This window comes from Phalaenopsis equestris, unplaced genomic scaffold, assembly GCF_001263595.1.
Source record: "Phalaenopsis equestris unplaced genomic scaffold, ASM126359v1 Scaffold232799, whole genome shotgun sequence".
NCBI lineage: Eukaryota > Viridiplantae > Streptophyta > Magnoliopsida > Asparagales > Orchidaceae > Phalaenopsis > Phalaenopsis equestris.
In genome coordinates, this window is record NW_018250760.1 from 386,764 (window position 1) to 403,160 (window position 16,397).

The 16,397-nt window shown below is 35.7% G+C and overlaps 1 protein-coding gene across 1 annotated transcript in view; it reads left to right on the forward strand.

The window, feature by feature from the left end:
- The first annotated feature begins 2,386 nt into the window (after positions 1-2,386).
- LOC110038419 overlaps positions 2,387-16,397 on the forward strand; it is a 76,415-nt gene continuing 62,404 nt past the window's right edge. The window contains exons 1-2 of the mRNA XM_020743266.1: positions 2,387-2,392; positions 6,059-6,146. Coding sequence (XP_020598925.1) covers positions 2,387-2,392; positions 6,059-6,146 — 94 coding nt within the window. The remainder of the gene's footprint in view (positions 2,393-6,058; positions 6,147-16,397) is intronic.

A 16,397-nucleotide genomic window follows, 5' to 3' on the forward strand; every position in this document is an offset into this window, starting at 1 on the left:
TAAGCTTTTTCTAAATCAATAAAAATCAAATGTAGATTCTCCTTATTATCTCTGAACTTCTCCATCAAACCTCTCAATAAATGTATAGCTTCCATAGTAGACCTGCCATGTATAGCTTTCTATATAGATGTAAAATGCGATGTATGTGATTATATGCTTACTTTCCTTAATAGGTATTCTTAATTTGCAACAAAGTAAAAAACTTGATCCAAAGCAAAAGCTAAATAAGTTTTCTACTATGAAATAAATAAGAAACAATTATAATATTTAAATAACAGATACTATGCAAGTATACGTATCATTATCAAGTAATATATGACTTCTTTATTAAACCCCGAATATCAAACTGCAGGGAGACTAACAATATGCACTTTAGAAAACTAGAAAGTTTAGAAATTTTAGATGACAAAAATCTACTAAGTAAAATATTCTTACTTAAAGTAAAATATTCTTACTTAAATACTTAAACTCTATAAGTTATAATAGGAATGAAAATTTGATTCTTTTTGTTGCAGTTTAGTAGACCTGGTCATACGATTTATGAAATTAAAGTAAGCAACTAATTAACTCAATAAAATACTTGCAAGATGAAGGCATTATAAGTAAAATATATTTTTCCTTATCATGAATCAGTAATAAGTAGAGAAATTTTTTTGTGAAAGTATTATAAATGTGTTGTGTTAAATAGGAGCAATAATATTCTTTACCCTTACTAGATATGCTATAAATAACATTGGCTAATCTATAGCTTGAATAGTCTTGAAGACCAGTTAGGTAGGGAAGATACTAGCTCTCACTCTAGAGTTCCTTCTTTTTCCTCCACCTGAGAGCTGACATCTTGTATCAAAACCTAAAACTATAAATCAAATTGAGAGCTTTAGTTTGTCACTCTAAAGTCCTCGAATTCTACACATTTGAAAAATTTATTTCCCTATTTATTTGCACTTAACTCCATGAACTACATTCTCATCCTTGAAATTAATATGTGATTTTAAATCATTTGTTGACTGAGACAATACCATCTCGGATCTTACATGTTCTCACAACAAGTATTAGCATCTTAATTGGTCAAATCAAGAAGTCAAATCAAGAAGTAAAATTGGTCAAATCAAGAAGTAAATGAAGTGCAAGGTTTCAAATCATCAAATTTTCTTCCAACATTGAAACCTAACACTTCACACAACTTCATTTCAACACTTAATCACTTATCATTTTAAGAAAAAAGATAAAGAAAACTACTCAGAATCCATAGAGAAAACACAATCACACATGAGTTTAAAAGTAGAGTTTAAAAGACACATGAGTTTAAAAGTAGAAATCATGTACACAAACAAGAAATATAAATTAAAATTAAGCGTAGTCATAAAGATAAACACTTATCTCAAATCATCTTCTCCAAATGTCTTGAAGTTCCTTTGAATTCTCTTCCTTCACTCACAATACAAACTAAAAACTCAAAATAAAAAAAAATAAAGTGGCTAATGACGGCGACGTACTTGGATGAATGATGGTCGTAAATTTTATGGGTGGCTGGCCCCTTGTCTTGATGATCCAAGTCTTTTCTTATAGAAATCTAAGAGGAGCATTGGTGTCACTTCAAAAAGGTGTCTCCATTCAATGAATCTTCTAGAAGTTGCCTCCTCAAAAGCCGATTGAATGAATGTTTGTGTCCATGGGCTATTTCCCATATTTTTACCAAGGGTTGCTTCAAACACCTCTTCACAAATTCGCTCAAATTAAATAATTTATCACATAACTACTTCTAGCGTTTAGGCGCCCCAGTTCATTTATGCACATTTCTTCATTTTTGCTCAAAATTTGACCCCTTTTCACTCATTTTAACATTTTCCATCCATTTGATTGTACTTGAAAAAAAACACACAAATATCTTTCATTAAAGTGCAATATTCTTTCATTAAAGTGCATTCATTAAAGTGCAATATCTCAAAAATAGGTATAAAAATGTGTATAAAAATACTATATATTTTATGTGTACCATTGTACACAATCTCCTTCTGGAACTGGGGCTGCTCCCAAGGCTGCAATCGCTTTGAGGACCTTTGCAAATTATTCCAACATTTTATTCATGATCTGAGCTCTTAGATCTTGTAGTTCTTGTTGCACAAATCCTTCCACAAACTATTTAGTGCATCCTGCCTTCAATATGTCTCTTTGTTTGGTTTCTCTTCGCTTCCGTTGTGCTCCTCTTCTTATTGAAGACATTATTTCATGCTCACCACACCTAGAAGAATGTTGAATCCAAAAATGTTTGAGAAGAACACCCAATGAATAGAGTGTAGTACTGAGTATGGCCGAGAAAGAAGATTAGTATTAAACAATAGAAAAGCATAACCTTTTTATCGTAAAATGATCCTCATTTATAGACATGGAGGTATGAACTTTTACAATTATATATCTATCATCCAATCATTATTTTCTGAGGGATTATTTTAGTAAATTACAAAAAAATATGATAAAATAATGTGTGAAATTATATGGTTTATCGATCGATTGTCAAGATTTAAAAAATATTTTACTGTGTTTTCATTATTTTGCACTGAAATGTTGGTTTAGGAGCAATTTGCTTTGTCATGCTTCATATATTAAAAAAAATGGCTAAAAAATGTTGTTATAAGTACCGTGGAGCAAACTTTTTCCATTGTTTTGGATGTTGAGGAATGTTGGTATAGCTACTGGTGAAAATGTTAAAAAACTGTCATTGTTGCAGTCTTATTGAAAATGTGGCAGTGACAATTTTCAATCATAATGGTTTCCATGCCCTGGAAAGCATAAAAATTCCTCTTCTTTCGTTTCATCTGTTGCTTATAAATATTCCCCTCACCATGCTCTAGCAATGTCATCTTTAAGATATAAAATTATCACTAGTTGAATTTAGTATGACTAACAATGATGAACTGAATGTCTTCGAAGAACCTTAAGGAATTGTGGTTTGGCATTCATTACCTGAGGATGAGATAAACTCTAATGAATTTGAAATTGACGATTGTGAAGGTGTGGCCGAGATGACTGCTTTGAGGGAGTTTATCGCAGATGCTATATGTGACTGCTGATCAACCAATGTTTATTTATTTATTAGACTATAAGTTTATTTTCTTATGTATTTTCTTTTGGTTTTTTTTTTATTTCTGGATTTTACAATTGGTTTCTTTTTTTTTTGGGCAGGTATAACAACATGATTTCCAGAATTTCGGGAACCAATAGAGTTGTTTTGTGTTACTGCGGACTATTGGCTGCGTTACTCACGCCATGTCAACCTAACAACAATGGGATACATGTTTACTGTTTTCGCAGGGGCATTTCAGCTCGTTGTGCTTTCTTCCATTGAGCCGACAATTCAATGAATTGCACTGCCAACAGTGATTTAGGTATGATGATTTCCCATGGTGAGTTAATCCAAATATGTTTTATATGCAAGGATTTATGAAGTTGACACCACTACTTAAAGATTTTAATCTCTGGTAATGATGCCAAAAACTCGATCCTGATGTTTTTTATATGTAAGGATTTATGAAGTTGACATCACTATTTGAAGATTTTAATCCCCGGTAAAGGCACAAAAAAACTTGATCCCAAGCAAAGTAAGATTTCAATTGTATCTTTAAAGAGTAGAGATTCTACACAAGTATACGTATCGTTATCAAGTAATATATGACTTTTTGATTAAGCCCCAAATATCGATCCCATGGAGATCAATGTTAATCATGACAGCTTTTAAGAAATTTTCAGTCTATAATAACACGCCGTAGCTTGAAATGTTGATAAAGGTTTGGTTTTGATTATATCCTACAATTATCACTACAATACTACTTCTACTCCTAAACTAAAATACTTAGTGAAAATTAGAAAGTGGGGTTTAATATATTAAAAGTACCATTCCTCATGCAATGAAATTTGGGACATGTGTAAAAGTAAAACAAGTAGTGAGAGAGATTGTGACAAATAGTAGCAATTACATTCTTTACCATCGGTCAAGTAATATAAAGAATATTGGCTAATTCATAGTTTAAGAATTGTAAAGACTTGTTAGGCAGGAGAGACACTAGCTCTCACTCTTGAGTCTCCTATTCCTCTCGCCTGCAGGCTAAGATCTAGTATTAAGACTTAAAATTAAGAACCAAATTGGGGGCTTTAGCCTGTCACTCTAAAGTTTTCTAATTTTACACCCATCAAAGATTATTTTCATATTTATTTGCACTCAACCATATGGACTCCATTCTCTTATATACAATCTCATGTGATTCAACACATTTGATAGAGATAACACCGTCACAGATCTTACATGTTCTCATAACGGATTTTAACATGCAAGTTGATTAAGTTTACATGTAAATGAAGAACAAAGTAAAAACATCACAACATATTCTCACTCTACTCAATTCTATATCCTACTCATGCATACTAATTCATTATAAGAGGGAAGAGTAAAGAAAACTACGCATTACACATGGAGAAACAACAAGAACTTTTCATTGAATAATACTCTGAAACCATAAGAACAAAGTACTAGATTCAAATCAAAATAAGATGAAAATACTTATCTTTGATGGAAATCAAACACTCATTGTATAGCAAAAACAATCTACTTAGGATCCTCTCCAAGAACAAAGTGAAAAGAAAAGAAGAAATCTCTCTCACTCTCTCTCTTTCTCTCTCACCTTGTAGCCCCACTTGAGGCTCTCGCCCAAGCCTTCTTCTTCTATTCCAATTAGTTCAAGAGTCATTTTAAAAACATTTCCAAGCCTTATTTATAATTTTCCAAGAGGTGCTTAAATGTCTCTTCAAAAGTGCCCATATTCAATGAATATTCCAAATGGTGCCTCAAGTGCCTCTTCAAAAGTTTTCAAAAACCTCCTTCTAACCGCCTCAAATCCTTCTCTAAAGTCCCTTTTATCATTTCCAACGATTTCCCCAAGAGACACACGAAACAATGCTTCAAAAATTGTTTAAATCTGATGTATATTCTAGAAGATATGTTGAAAACCATCTCAAACGCTTAAGCACCGTCCTCTCTGTCTCGTGGCTCTCAAGCGCCATGTTTAGGCACTCAGGCACCGGGCACAAGCACTTAAGTGCTCGATTTCGGTCCCCATGGCTTCGGTGTGTCCCGGTTTGACCCGGTTTGCTTCGTTTTGGCCCATTTTTATTTCTTTTGCTCAAATCACTCAAAATTCTTTAATTGGATGTACCTACAACAAAAAATACAAGAAAACATACATTTAAAGTGCAATATCATTATATAATATAACATAAAAAATAATACATTTTTAGGCACATCAACAGTGCAGTTGAGGACAGACATAGTTAGAGTTTTAAATTAAATATTATAATATTTCTCATTGTAGTTGTAGTTGTATTTATCTTTATTTTATTTCTTCTGATACTCACAAGAATGTGAGCACTTTATGTTATCATTTTAAATTGATTTGTAATGATTTGCGGGTTCTGTTTTATATATTTTCGTGCGCATACAATTCTGTTGCAAACAATTTAACTAAACATGGGCATAATTATCAGAAGATTATAATCAACAGTTGCCCCAAACAAACTCTAAATCATCATTTCTTCATATAGTTTTTAAATTTTTGCTCAAGCAATTGTGAATTTTTGCAATTAACAATATCTACCCACCTTAAATACTAAAATCCTTCCATTCAACAGGCGAAGGCTCGCGAAGGTCTGGGGACGTTTTCATGTTCGGAGACGTACCGCTTTGTTCTCACAGTTCCCTCCCATTTTTTCGAAGTAGTGCCCGCTCGAAATTAGTGTGTTGGACGCTCATCCAAGTGCTATTTCCAGCAGCCCATTCGTTCTACTTCGACGTCTTGTGAGATTAGGGTTTCTTCCTCTACTCTTATATTCGCCGAAGGGACAAGAGCGATTGCTGGTCTCATTTTTTTTAGTGGAATCGGCTGACCGGTGCTCTATGGCGGTTGCTTTCATGTTTTAGAAAGTTATCACCGCGGGTTCTCCTGTTTTTCTTGATGGCCACCTTTGCAAAAACCACATGAATTGGTCCTCGTTGTTGGGCCTGCTATAGACTTTTCTTGGCAAGGCATCGCTTGGATTTCACCAACTCCTTTGTCTCTTTCCACATCGCTGTTCAAATCTTGGTTCGTCAGTTTCAGGTATTCTCTTGACGTCTGTGTGTTTGTGTGTGTGTTGGGGAGTGGGTCTGGTGTTGTCGATGGGGGTGTAAAGTGAAAGCATTTAACGGTTGTTTGATTGTAATTAGAATAAAGTAATTCCTGTGGTGTTAAATATGGTGAACTGTTCGGCAAGATGCCTTTTAAATTTTGTGAAACTTTCGTAAATTATTTGGGATTTTTGATTTAGATGAATACAATATTTTGCTAGAGACCTAACACGTTGCAGGCACATGCTTTTAAACTAGAACTTATATGAAAAATCATTAGAAAAGGACAGTATGTTCGTAAGTTGATCCTGCCAATGCATGACTTACGAAAATGCACATATTCTTCAAGTAATAAAGTGAATTGAGTTCAAGATCGCAAGGATTGATGTAAACCACGCCTTCACTGCGAAGATTTCTCTCAAATTCTTGTCTTACTCCTTTCTTGCCCTTCACTCTCACTGATACCGTTCTAGGGCTCCTAAAAAGCATTTATGAAGGAATTTAGTGGGGAAGTTGTTGATTAGTGAGTGAACGAAATATGAGAGTTTAACAGTGTTTGGACAGGGACAGACATCTTTCGATGGTTATCCCAGCTGAAATCAGGAAAAAAAAACTCTGAATAGGGATTTAGCAACAGTCGTCTTGGCTGAAATCAGAGAAGAAAACTTCGAATAGGTGATGTTCGGGCTGCAAGGAGGTTCCACCACCACCTATTTCCAAGTAATATACATATACATCACTTGCAAGAGAAAGATGATACAATATTTTGAAGAATAAAACACAGAGAAAAGTCTCTCATATTCATAAAAGCAACAAAATTGAAATTCAAAAACCCACCACAATACATACAAAAGTCCCATAAATAGAAAATACATAAATAGAAAGTTGGAAAATATGCAAGAACCAAAGAGAAAAGAAATAAAAGATAAAACTTCATAAAATAAACTAAATAACAAAAAGCTGCACTCCGGCTCAGGTTCCTGTGTTCGTAGAAACCACAATTTGCAGAGGTCATGTATCGTGAAATGAAATAATCCTGCCCATCACATCTCTAATTTCACTGGATTGCGAATCTTGCGGAATGTGCGGTGAATGGAACACTTTCGTGTCATTCTCCCTAGTTAGGAGAGGTTTCTTTCTCTTTTCTGGAAGGGCTTGAATCTCACTGTCAGATGTTCTTTCGTGCAAAACACCTACAAAGATTATCGAAGCTGGAATCCCACTGAACCTATCTTGCTATATGTTCGTGGGTGCGTTGTTATATTGACTTTAAATTTATTACCCAAATTACTCCATTTAGCCTTCCGGAAATAACTCAAAAGCTTGTTGTATCTGATACCTTGGACGTCTCTCAACAGTGTAAATTAAAAGGCAGACTGTTTGATTGAAAATTCCAAAATTCTCTTTTTTGGGATTACCTTATATATGGTATCGAGTCCTCAAACTCATGGCTCTCTCGGACAATCAACGAAAGTCTCTTTGATGCTTCTCTTAATGCCTATAGAATGGTGATTCGTGGAACTACATTCTCAAACTTCGTATGAACATCCATTACCTTGGACTCACTACCTTCTGGGACAACCAATGATATTCGTGCTGGAGTTTCTCTCTTGGGCTCAGTTTGAATCAGTAGCTTCTCTCTATCATCATTTGCACCTCTGGGTCTTCATCCTCTGCCTCTTCTTTATCTTCTTGATTGGTGAAAGATATCATTTTCCTATTTGGGCAATCTAATGCAATGTGCTCAAACATGTGGAATTTGAAGCACTTTTTGGCTGGGATGAATTTGAGAGTGCTGCCGGGCTCCATCTTTTCTCCATTTTGGATTGACTTATCCTTCGATGGTGTTGGCTTGGGTGCTCAATTATGTTTATTTTTGCTGATTGATCTTGGGGGTAAACTCTACTTATAAGGTGTGTCAGTCAGCTGATGTTGATGTTTCTCCACCTTCAAAATCATGGTCTTGACATTGTGCAGGGTTCAACCTCACCACATTATTAATAGACAACCTTAGTTCTTCAAGATACCTCTCTACTATGTGCTCATCTTGGCCCAACTCACATTTTAGCATAAATTGATCAAAATTAACTATGTAATCTTTCACTGAAATGCCTGTTTGACATAGACTGTGAAACATTATGAATATTTCTTGTCGGTAATGTTGGACAAGATATTTGAGCTGCATATACCTTATATAAGATCAAATAGTGTCTTACTCTTTTCTTCTCATTGATCAATACATTTTAGGTTCTCCAATCAAAATGAATCATTTTTTTTGAGCTTGATGGTTGTTAATTTAACTATTGTTCTGAGGAATATCATCATATTAAATAATTTTCTATCTAAAGCCATTTAATAAACTCATTTGGATCTATACGATCGTCAAAATCTGGTAAATACTTCATTACTCTAATATCCTGGCTTTATCTCTGATATTCCATATCGAATCGTCGAGGCAGCAGTTCTTCGTTATTGGAAACTGCTTGGTAGAAGGGATTCACTTTCTCCTCTCAATCTAACGAGTCATTGTTGTGGCTACTGGTGTTCTTATCAGATTGTCTCATCTTAAAAGCGACAAGTTTCTATTGCATTTGGAGGATTTTCTATTGCATATTTTCCATGGTAAGTTTCTAGACATTCTTTGCTAATTTCTCTTAGACGACATTTTGTCCTTTTCTTTCTATCAGATTTTTTATAGATGTAGGATTGCAAATCAAAGGTTGGTAAAAAAATTATGATTTTGGTAGTAAGTGTCGGTGAAATTTTTAGTAAAGCCAAGAATTTTGGATTTTGAAAATTTAGGATTACGGCTAGGAATTATAATTGGGCATTATGGGAATATTTTTAAAAATTTTAAAATTTTTTAATTTTTGTGTAGGTCCGGAGGCGGACAAGCTTAGAGAGAGTCATCTTAGATGCTTTGGTCACATTAAAGACCGATCATCTGATGATCCTATTTAGAAAGTAATATTTTAGATTCAACTTATGTTAAGAAAGACAGGCAGAACTAAAAAGTTTCAGGCATATTGTATAAAAAATGACCTTAATATATTAGAATTAAATGAAAATATGACACTCTATAGGATGCAATGGAGAAAAAAAGGATTCATTTTGGCTACCCCACTTAGTGGGATAAAGGCTTGTTGTTGTTTTTGTTTTATAGAAAAGACAAATTCCTAAAAATTTAGGGTTTGCCAAGCTCTAATACCAATTGACTTGTGTTTCTTAGATTAAATAAATCAGTATAAGTTAATATGAGACTTTATTTTATTCAAAAATGTCATTACAGGAGATCTTGAACATTTAATAACATGAATAAAATGATATCATATTACATTTTGTCTTAGTTGTTTCATTTATTATATATTACACATTATAAAAGCATCATCTAAAATGTACCATTACTATATTTTAATATCAATAAATTCTTTTAAAATTTTTTCATACGGGTAGTTTAGCATCAATACTCTCTACAACGTTATACTCAATTCCATAAATCAAGATACATGGGCAAATGCTTTTATAATTCTATCTATTTTTTCCTCTAAAGTCATTCAATATTTTATCATATTAAGTAATACATAAAAAAGACAAATATGATAAGAAATCCCTACCATTCGCTTTAATATAATAATTATATTTAGGAGTGAAGTTAATCATAAATAGTTTGTATCAAAACTTGACTGAATTAATATAAAAAATAATTATTCATTTGATTTAGAGGAAAATATTATTATCACTATAATTTATAAATAAGGGTACCCACTTCAACTATTGAAGACTTGGGACTCGTTTGAGGGAGCGTAATCGTTCATAAAAATCTTTTAAAAGCCGTGTGAGGATAAGTGCTATAAAAAGCTGTGTCTGCTGCACCGAACATTTTGTTTGAGAAAGAAAAGTTTTATCTCGCCTTATTATTAAAAAAGTCTGTAAGAACCATGTCTTTTGGCAACAATGATTCGAACCAAATGGTGAAAGAAATGATAGAGGCTTTCGCATTTTAAATTTTTTGAATGTAAACTTTGCGGTGGAAGAAACGGTCGAAGTGTTTCACATCTAGATGACATGTTCCTGTTTTCTCGCTTATGTCACACCGCGACGGGGAGAAAAATCCTCTCAAATGTAGCCTTGATTTTTCGCTTTAATCCTAGCACAACTTGCACTAATTTGATGCTTACATTTCATTTTATATATATATATATATATAATGAATTGAAGGTTAATATATTAACTAGAAAGAAAAATACAGATACAATGTGTTGAAGGGCCCAAACATGACTCCCTGCCCACACCAAAATCAGAAGGGGTTCCAAAACTAAAAAATACTGAAAAGTACATTAGAGACAAAGAAAAAGCCTAAAGATGCTGAAATACATAATATCAGGTGGCTAGAGAGCAACCCAATTTGGTTTTGCCTCTGCCTTTAGTTCTAGGAAATAAGCAAGCTAATGAGTTGGTAAGATGATTGCCATTGCCAGTAGTAACAAATGTGTCATCCAATATGTTCCCGAGCTGGAGTCAGTCTCCATTCTTGTTCTTCCTCTTGGAATAAATTTGCCATTTCTCTTTCGAAGATTGACTCATCTGATATTGGTCTGATGTGTTTTGAAGATGTGCAGATTGTTGAACATTAGAAGCAACTACATGTTGTACCGGATGCTCTGTTTTTTGATCAAAGGAGCACTCTCGTGTGTCTTGGCATGTCAGTGAGTCTTCTTCAATAACAGTGGGTAGTATGAGCACAACTGGATCTGTAGTTGTAGTATGTTGTTCGTCCTCAGGAACTGCGGTGTTGGGAAGAGGATCAGGTTGCATATTCTTAACAGGGATAATAGGTGGCTGTTCTTTAGTGATATTTGGCCTTAGTGGCCTTAGATGAGGATGCAACTTAGATGAGGATGCAAATAATAACAAATAGTAGAGCTGTGCCCAAACATACTATAATGAGAGCAATAAGGATGATGTGGTTCCATTTCAACATTTTGCCAATACCCGTTGTGAATAGTGCCGCACACACACACACACATACACACATATTTAATCACATCATTTAGTATTATCTTTCACCTTGTTCTTTCATATTTTACTTAAATTACAACTTTAATAATTTCATTATTTATTTTCATACACCTCAAATTTTAGATTTTATAATGCCTTAATAATCTCTCAAGTTTTAATTAACAAAATTATTGTAACTTTATTATGTTTTCAATTTATATTCAAAAATATCAATTTACCTTTTCAAACCATTTTTAAATTATTATATTTTCTAAAATTTCTTAAGTTCTTTGTATCGTATCTCAAATTTACTTTCATTCTTTTATTTTTTATAAGTGTTGCTTCATAGGAAGTCTTCAAGTTCTTGCGTGAGACTAACATTATCAAAGTTCAAGTTCTCTCTGAGTGGAAAACAGTTCCGAATGTGAAGTTGGTGGAATAAAAAATTGTGTATATTCTTCCATGACACTGATCGTTAGATCCTTTGTTGTATTTGAAGAATATCAAAAAGAAGAGAACAATGGGTGTCAATTCGGGTCAGCAGGTTGGGTTTAGGTCCGACTCAAAAATGAACCGACCTGAATAGTGTCAACTTGAACCTGACCTGAAATGGTCGAAAACTATGACCCGAACCTGACCCAAAATTTTATGCCTATTCAGGTCATGTTTGGGTTTTCGGGTTCAACCCGAACATGACCTAAATAATAAACTGGTCAAATTCTCTAACCCGAAACCGACTTGAAAAATACGCGTCAACCATTACCTAGATTTTTCGAGTCGAGTTCGAGTTGTGTTGGCATGTCGAGTCAATTTTTGACAATCTAGAGAGAACATGAAGAAGGCTAGTAGCTTTTCATTAAAACCCTCATTTACTTTTTGTTACAATAAATAAACATATAAAACATTGGTGAGATTTTAGTTGGTTAAAAGAGGAATGGTTAGGATTAATTAGTTGTAGTTGGATGGTTCTGATTTTTCTTGCGTGGAGTAGATGAGCGTGTGGAGTAGGCACTTGCTGTAGGTGTTGTTAGATCCCCCGTCAAGTTGAGGGTTTCAGAGAACAATGTCATCTTGGAGTTGATGTGTTGAAATTTGGAGTTGGAAAGTGACTGAAGATATCGACGAGCTGATCTTGAGTTGTTATATGAACGATGAGGTGCTGTTGCATGATGCATTCTTGGATGAAGTGACAATCAACATCAATGTGTGTGGTGTGAGCGTGGAAGACTGGGTTGTTGGCGAGAGCAATGGCTGATGTATTGTTGCAGTAGAGAACTGTCGATTGGAGTTGAGGTGTGTGGAAGTTGGTTAGTAGCCTATGAAGCCAGATGAGGTGCGCAATTGCCGAGGCAGGAGCTCAATATTCGGCTTTGGTGGAGGAGCGTGCGATGATCACTTGCTTCTTGGCCTACCAAGAGATGGGAGTTCTTACGAGGAATGCATAGTGGTCGGAGTTGGATTTGCAATAGGTGGGGTTCCCTGCCCAGGTCGAGTCATTCTAAGTTGTGAGTGTGAAATGAGACCGATAGATGGGGATGCCAACTGATTTGGTACCTTTGATGTAGCGTAGGATTCATTTGAGTTGATGAAAGTTGAATTGTGTGGGTGATTGCATATGTTGGGAGGCAAGGTTGACTTCATAGGAGATGTCGGGGCAGGTTAGAGTCAAGTGTTGAAGGGAGCCTACAAGTTGGCGGTAGAGGGTGGGATTGTGTATGGGATTGTGATCGGGAGGTGTTGTAGCTTGTTTGGAGGAGTAGAGTTTTTTGAGTGGTTTGGAGTTTGTCATGGCAGCGTTGATGAGTATATCGATGGCATAGTGGGATTATGATAAGTGAATGCCATAAGAAGTTTTGATGGCTTTGATGCCAATGAAGTGAGATAAAGGTCTTAGAATTTTCATGTGGGATGGGGCTTGGAGTTTATGGACAATAGATTGGATATGGGTGGAATTGTTTCCAGTGAGGAGAATGTTGTCGACGTAGGTTAACATGTAGAGGTGGTTGAGATTGTTGTGGAGGCAAAAGAGAGAGGAATCGATTGAGCTAGGCTAAAAGTCAATTGTTTGAAAGTAGGCCGAGAGTGTAGCAAACCATTGGCGTGGTGCTTGCTTGAGTTCGTAAAGGGCTTTCTTTAGAAGACAAACATGAAAAGGATGAGCTGCATGGACGAAGCCTTGGGTTTGTGACATGTGAATGCTTTTGGTTAGATGACCATGGAGGAATGCATTGAAGACATCAAGTTGTAGAGTTGGCCAATTGTGGGTGAGGCTAAGTGTAATGAGACCTTGAATGGTTGGTAGTTTGACAACTAGACTGAATGTTTCAGTTTAATCAATGCTGTGTTATTACTTGAAGCCTTAGGTGATCAAGTTGGTTTTTGTGGCGAGATTTAGATTCACAACATTGAATTTGGTGCGAAAGGTCTATTTGCATTCAAGGACGTTTTGGTGTGGTGATGCTTGGATAAGTGACCATGTACGGGGGGAAGAGTAGGTTTTTGTTTGGTAGAAGGGAAATATTTATTTGTTGAAGAGAACATGGCGAAAGGCGTATATTCTATTGGTGTTGGGAGCAAGGTAGTGATATCTTTTTTGAGAGGAGGTGTAACCTAGAAATATGGATGGTGTGGATAATGGTGCGAGTTTATGTTTGGTATTGGCCGGAGCATGGGGTAGCATAGGCAGCTGAATATTTTGATGTGATTATAGGATGGTTAGTGATGATGAAGTAGTTCATATGGAGATTTGGGGTTGGTGGTAGTGGAAAGTAGGCGGTTGATGAGATAGGTGGAGGTGAGCAATTTATCGACCCATAGGTGGGAAGGGAGAGAGACATTGTTCATGAGGGTGCGAACTGTCTCAATGAGGTGGCGGTGCTTGTGCTCAACGACATTGTTTTGTTTGGGAGTGTAGGGGCATGTGTATTACTGACGATGCCATGTTATTTGAGGATGGTGTGGAAGATGGCGTTGATGTACTCTCTGCCACTGTCTTCAAAGTTTTTTTTATTCGAAATGGAAAAGTCATTTTCAACCATTGTTTTGAATACAAGAAATCTATTGATTGTGTCATTTTTGTTGTGAAAAAGATAGACCCAGTTATATCGAGAATATACATCAACAAAAATCAAATAGCATTTGTAATCTTGTAGGATTAAAGTGGAGGATGGTCCTCATTGTCGGCACTTAAAGGGGGAAGGTTTAAAAGAAAGTTTGGGGGGTTGCCCGTAAGAAACTGTCGGTCGCCGGAATCGAAATCCCGTCGCCCGCTTCGGAAGGACGTTTTAATTTACAAACTAACCTCATATTTTTCACAGTTTAAATGAAAGAGCACTTTACCTCAAATCCTGTATCTACCCCGAGGGATAAACACAAGACTTGAGGATGAGTCTCGATCAAAAAAACTAAGAAAGATATGACATTCGTTTGGTCTGGAAACCGTTTTATTTGCCGACAAGTTCCCCTATTTAATACAAAAAATTAAATAGGGTTTATTTTAAGCTGGGTTCGGAAAAGCTTTCTATAAGCTATAAGGGCAAACCCCTATAGTTAATTACATCTTAAATGACCGAAGTCACCTAAGAAAACTCTCGATAAAAATCAGGGAATAATGTCTTCAAAGAAGTCAAAAGGATAGTATTTTACAACAAAATTAGACGAAGAAGGTGTGAAAGAGGAAATACTCAAATTTGGAATATTGCTGAGGAATCCAAATGAAGAGAAACTAGGGGAGGTCACAGATCCTGAGGAGAACCTCAATGACTTCCCAGTCTATCTTATGATTTGACTCCAATTTTGAGAAGAAATTATTAAAGTGTTTCATCATATCATTTTTATTTAATTAGGGCTTATATTCGCGTGACAGGGTCACACAAATCGCCTAGAAAATATGAGGGTTTACGTCGTATCGGACGACAACCTCGGAACCTAGAACGAGTTAGGGCTTAAATTGTACAGCAGAGCTATACGAATGCCTAAAGAAAATGTGGAGGATTTATGTTGGGCTAGGCAAACAACCTCGAAAACCTATGGATTGTTGTTTAATTTCTAGGAAAAAGAATGGTTTTGCTGGAGGATTTATGTTGCGCTAGGCAAACAACCTCGAAAACCTATGGATTGTTGTTTAATTTCTAGGAAAAGATAATGGTTTTGCTGGGGAAGACATGTTCTGCCGTTGAAGATGGCCGTGCTGCCCACTGAGCTAGCTCTAAGCTCCTCGACGTGACGAGTTTAAGTTTTCTAGGATGTCCGGTTATAGTATCAAATCAAACGGCCCTATGGTTGTAGTCCTCTAAACATCCTATGTAAAAAGGGTAAACATGCTGTATGACATGTTATACATGAAAGACAGTAGCAGGTAGAAATATGACAAGTGTAACATGCTATACAGGGAGAATAGTGGCAAGGAGAAACATGACAAGGGAAGAACAACAGGTAGAAACATGAAAATATGCTATACAGGAAGAGCAACAACTGGTAGAAATAGGAAAATTAAGTGCTGTAAAATATAAAGCAAACCTGTACGCCCGTGAGATCCGGTGTCCCTTAAGCATAGCAAACCTAAATGCATCTCAAAAACAAAGTCTCGAAGAAAACTTCATCCAAGAAATCCGAGGAAAAAACGGAAAAAACTCGAGAGACTCGACGAAAAAGACTCAAGTAAAAGAAAATCCTCAAAAACTCCTGCGAGAAATCACGAAAGAAAAGAAAAGTAACACGAGTGTCTCCTCCCAAAACTTCGATAAAACAAAAAGAAAATTTGGATGAGGGGGACCGCAAGCACTCTGGGGAAAATCACGAAAGAAAAGAAAAGTAACACGAGTGTCTCGTCCCAAAACTTCTATTGCAAATAATTTATCAAAACTTATCTTTCTTTAATTTTGGTTGTTCACGAGTCGATTACGCTACCGGACATAAGACTGCAACAACCTGAGGAGGTTCGAGCCGACTACCGCTAGACTTATGTCGGTGAAGGATACCATATCCTATTATTCATCAAATGCCTGGATCTTGATGTTATAGGATATGACAACTTTCTGCTCTATCTTCGGTGTGCCTTTATCATCAACACCGTACGCCCCAAAACGACTACTTGCGACATTGTTTGATGGCTTCACGTATAGCAAAAGACTATACGTGGACACTTATGCATCGAACATAAGCATCGAAAACCGAACCAAGAAGCAAGGAAATAAAAGAACAAAAATGGGGTGAGAGAGATGAGACACTGATCCATCTAAAACAA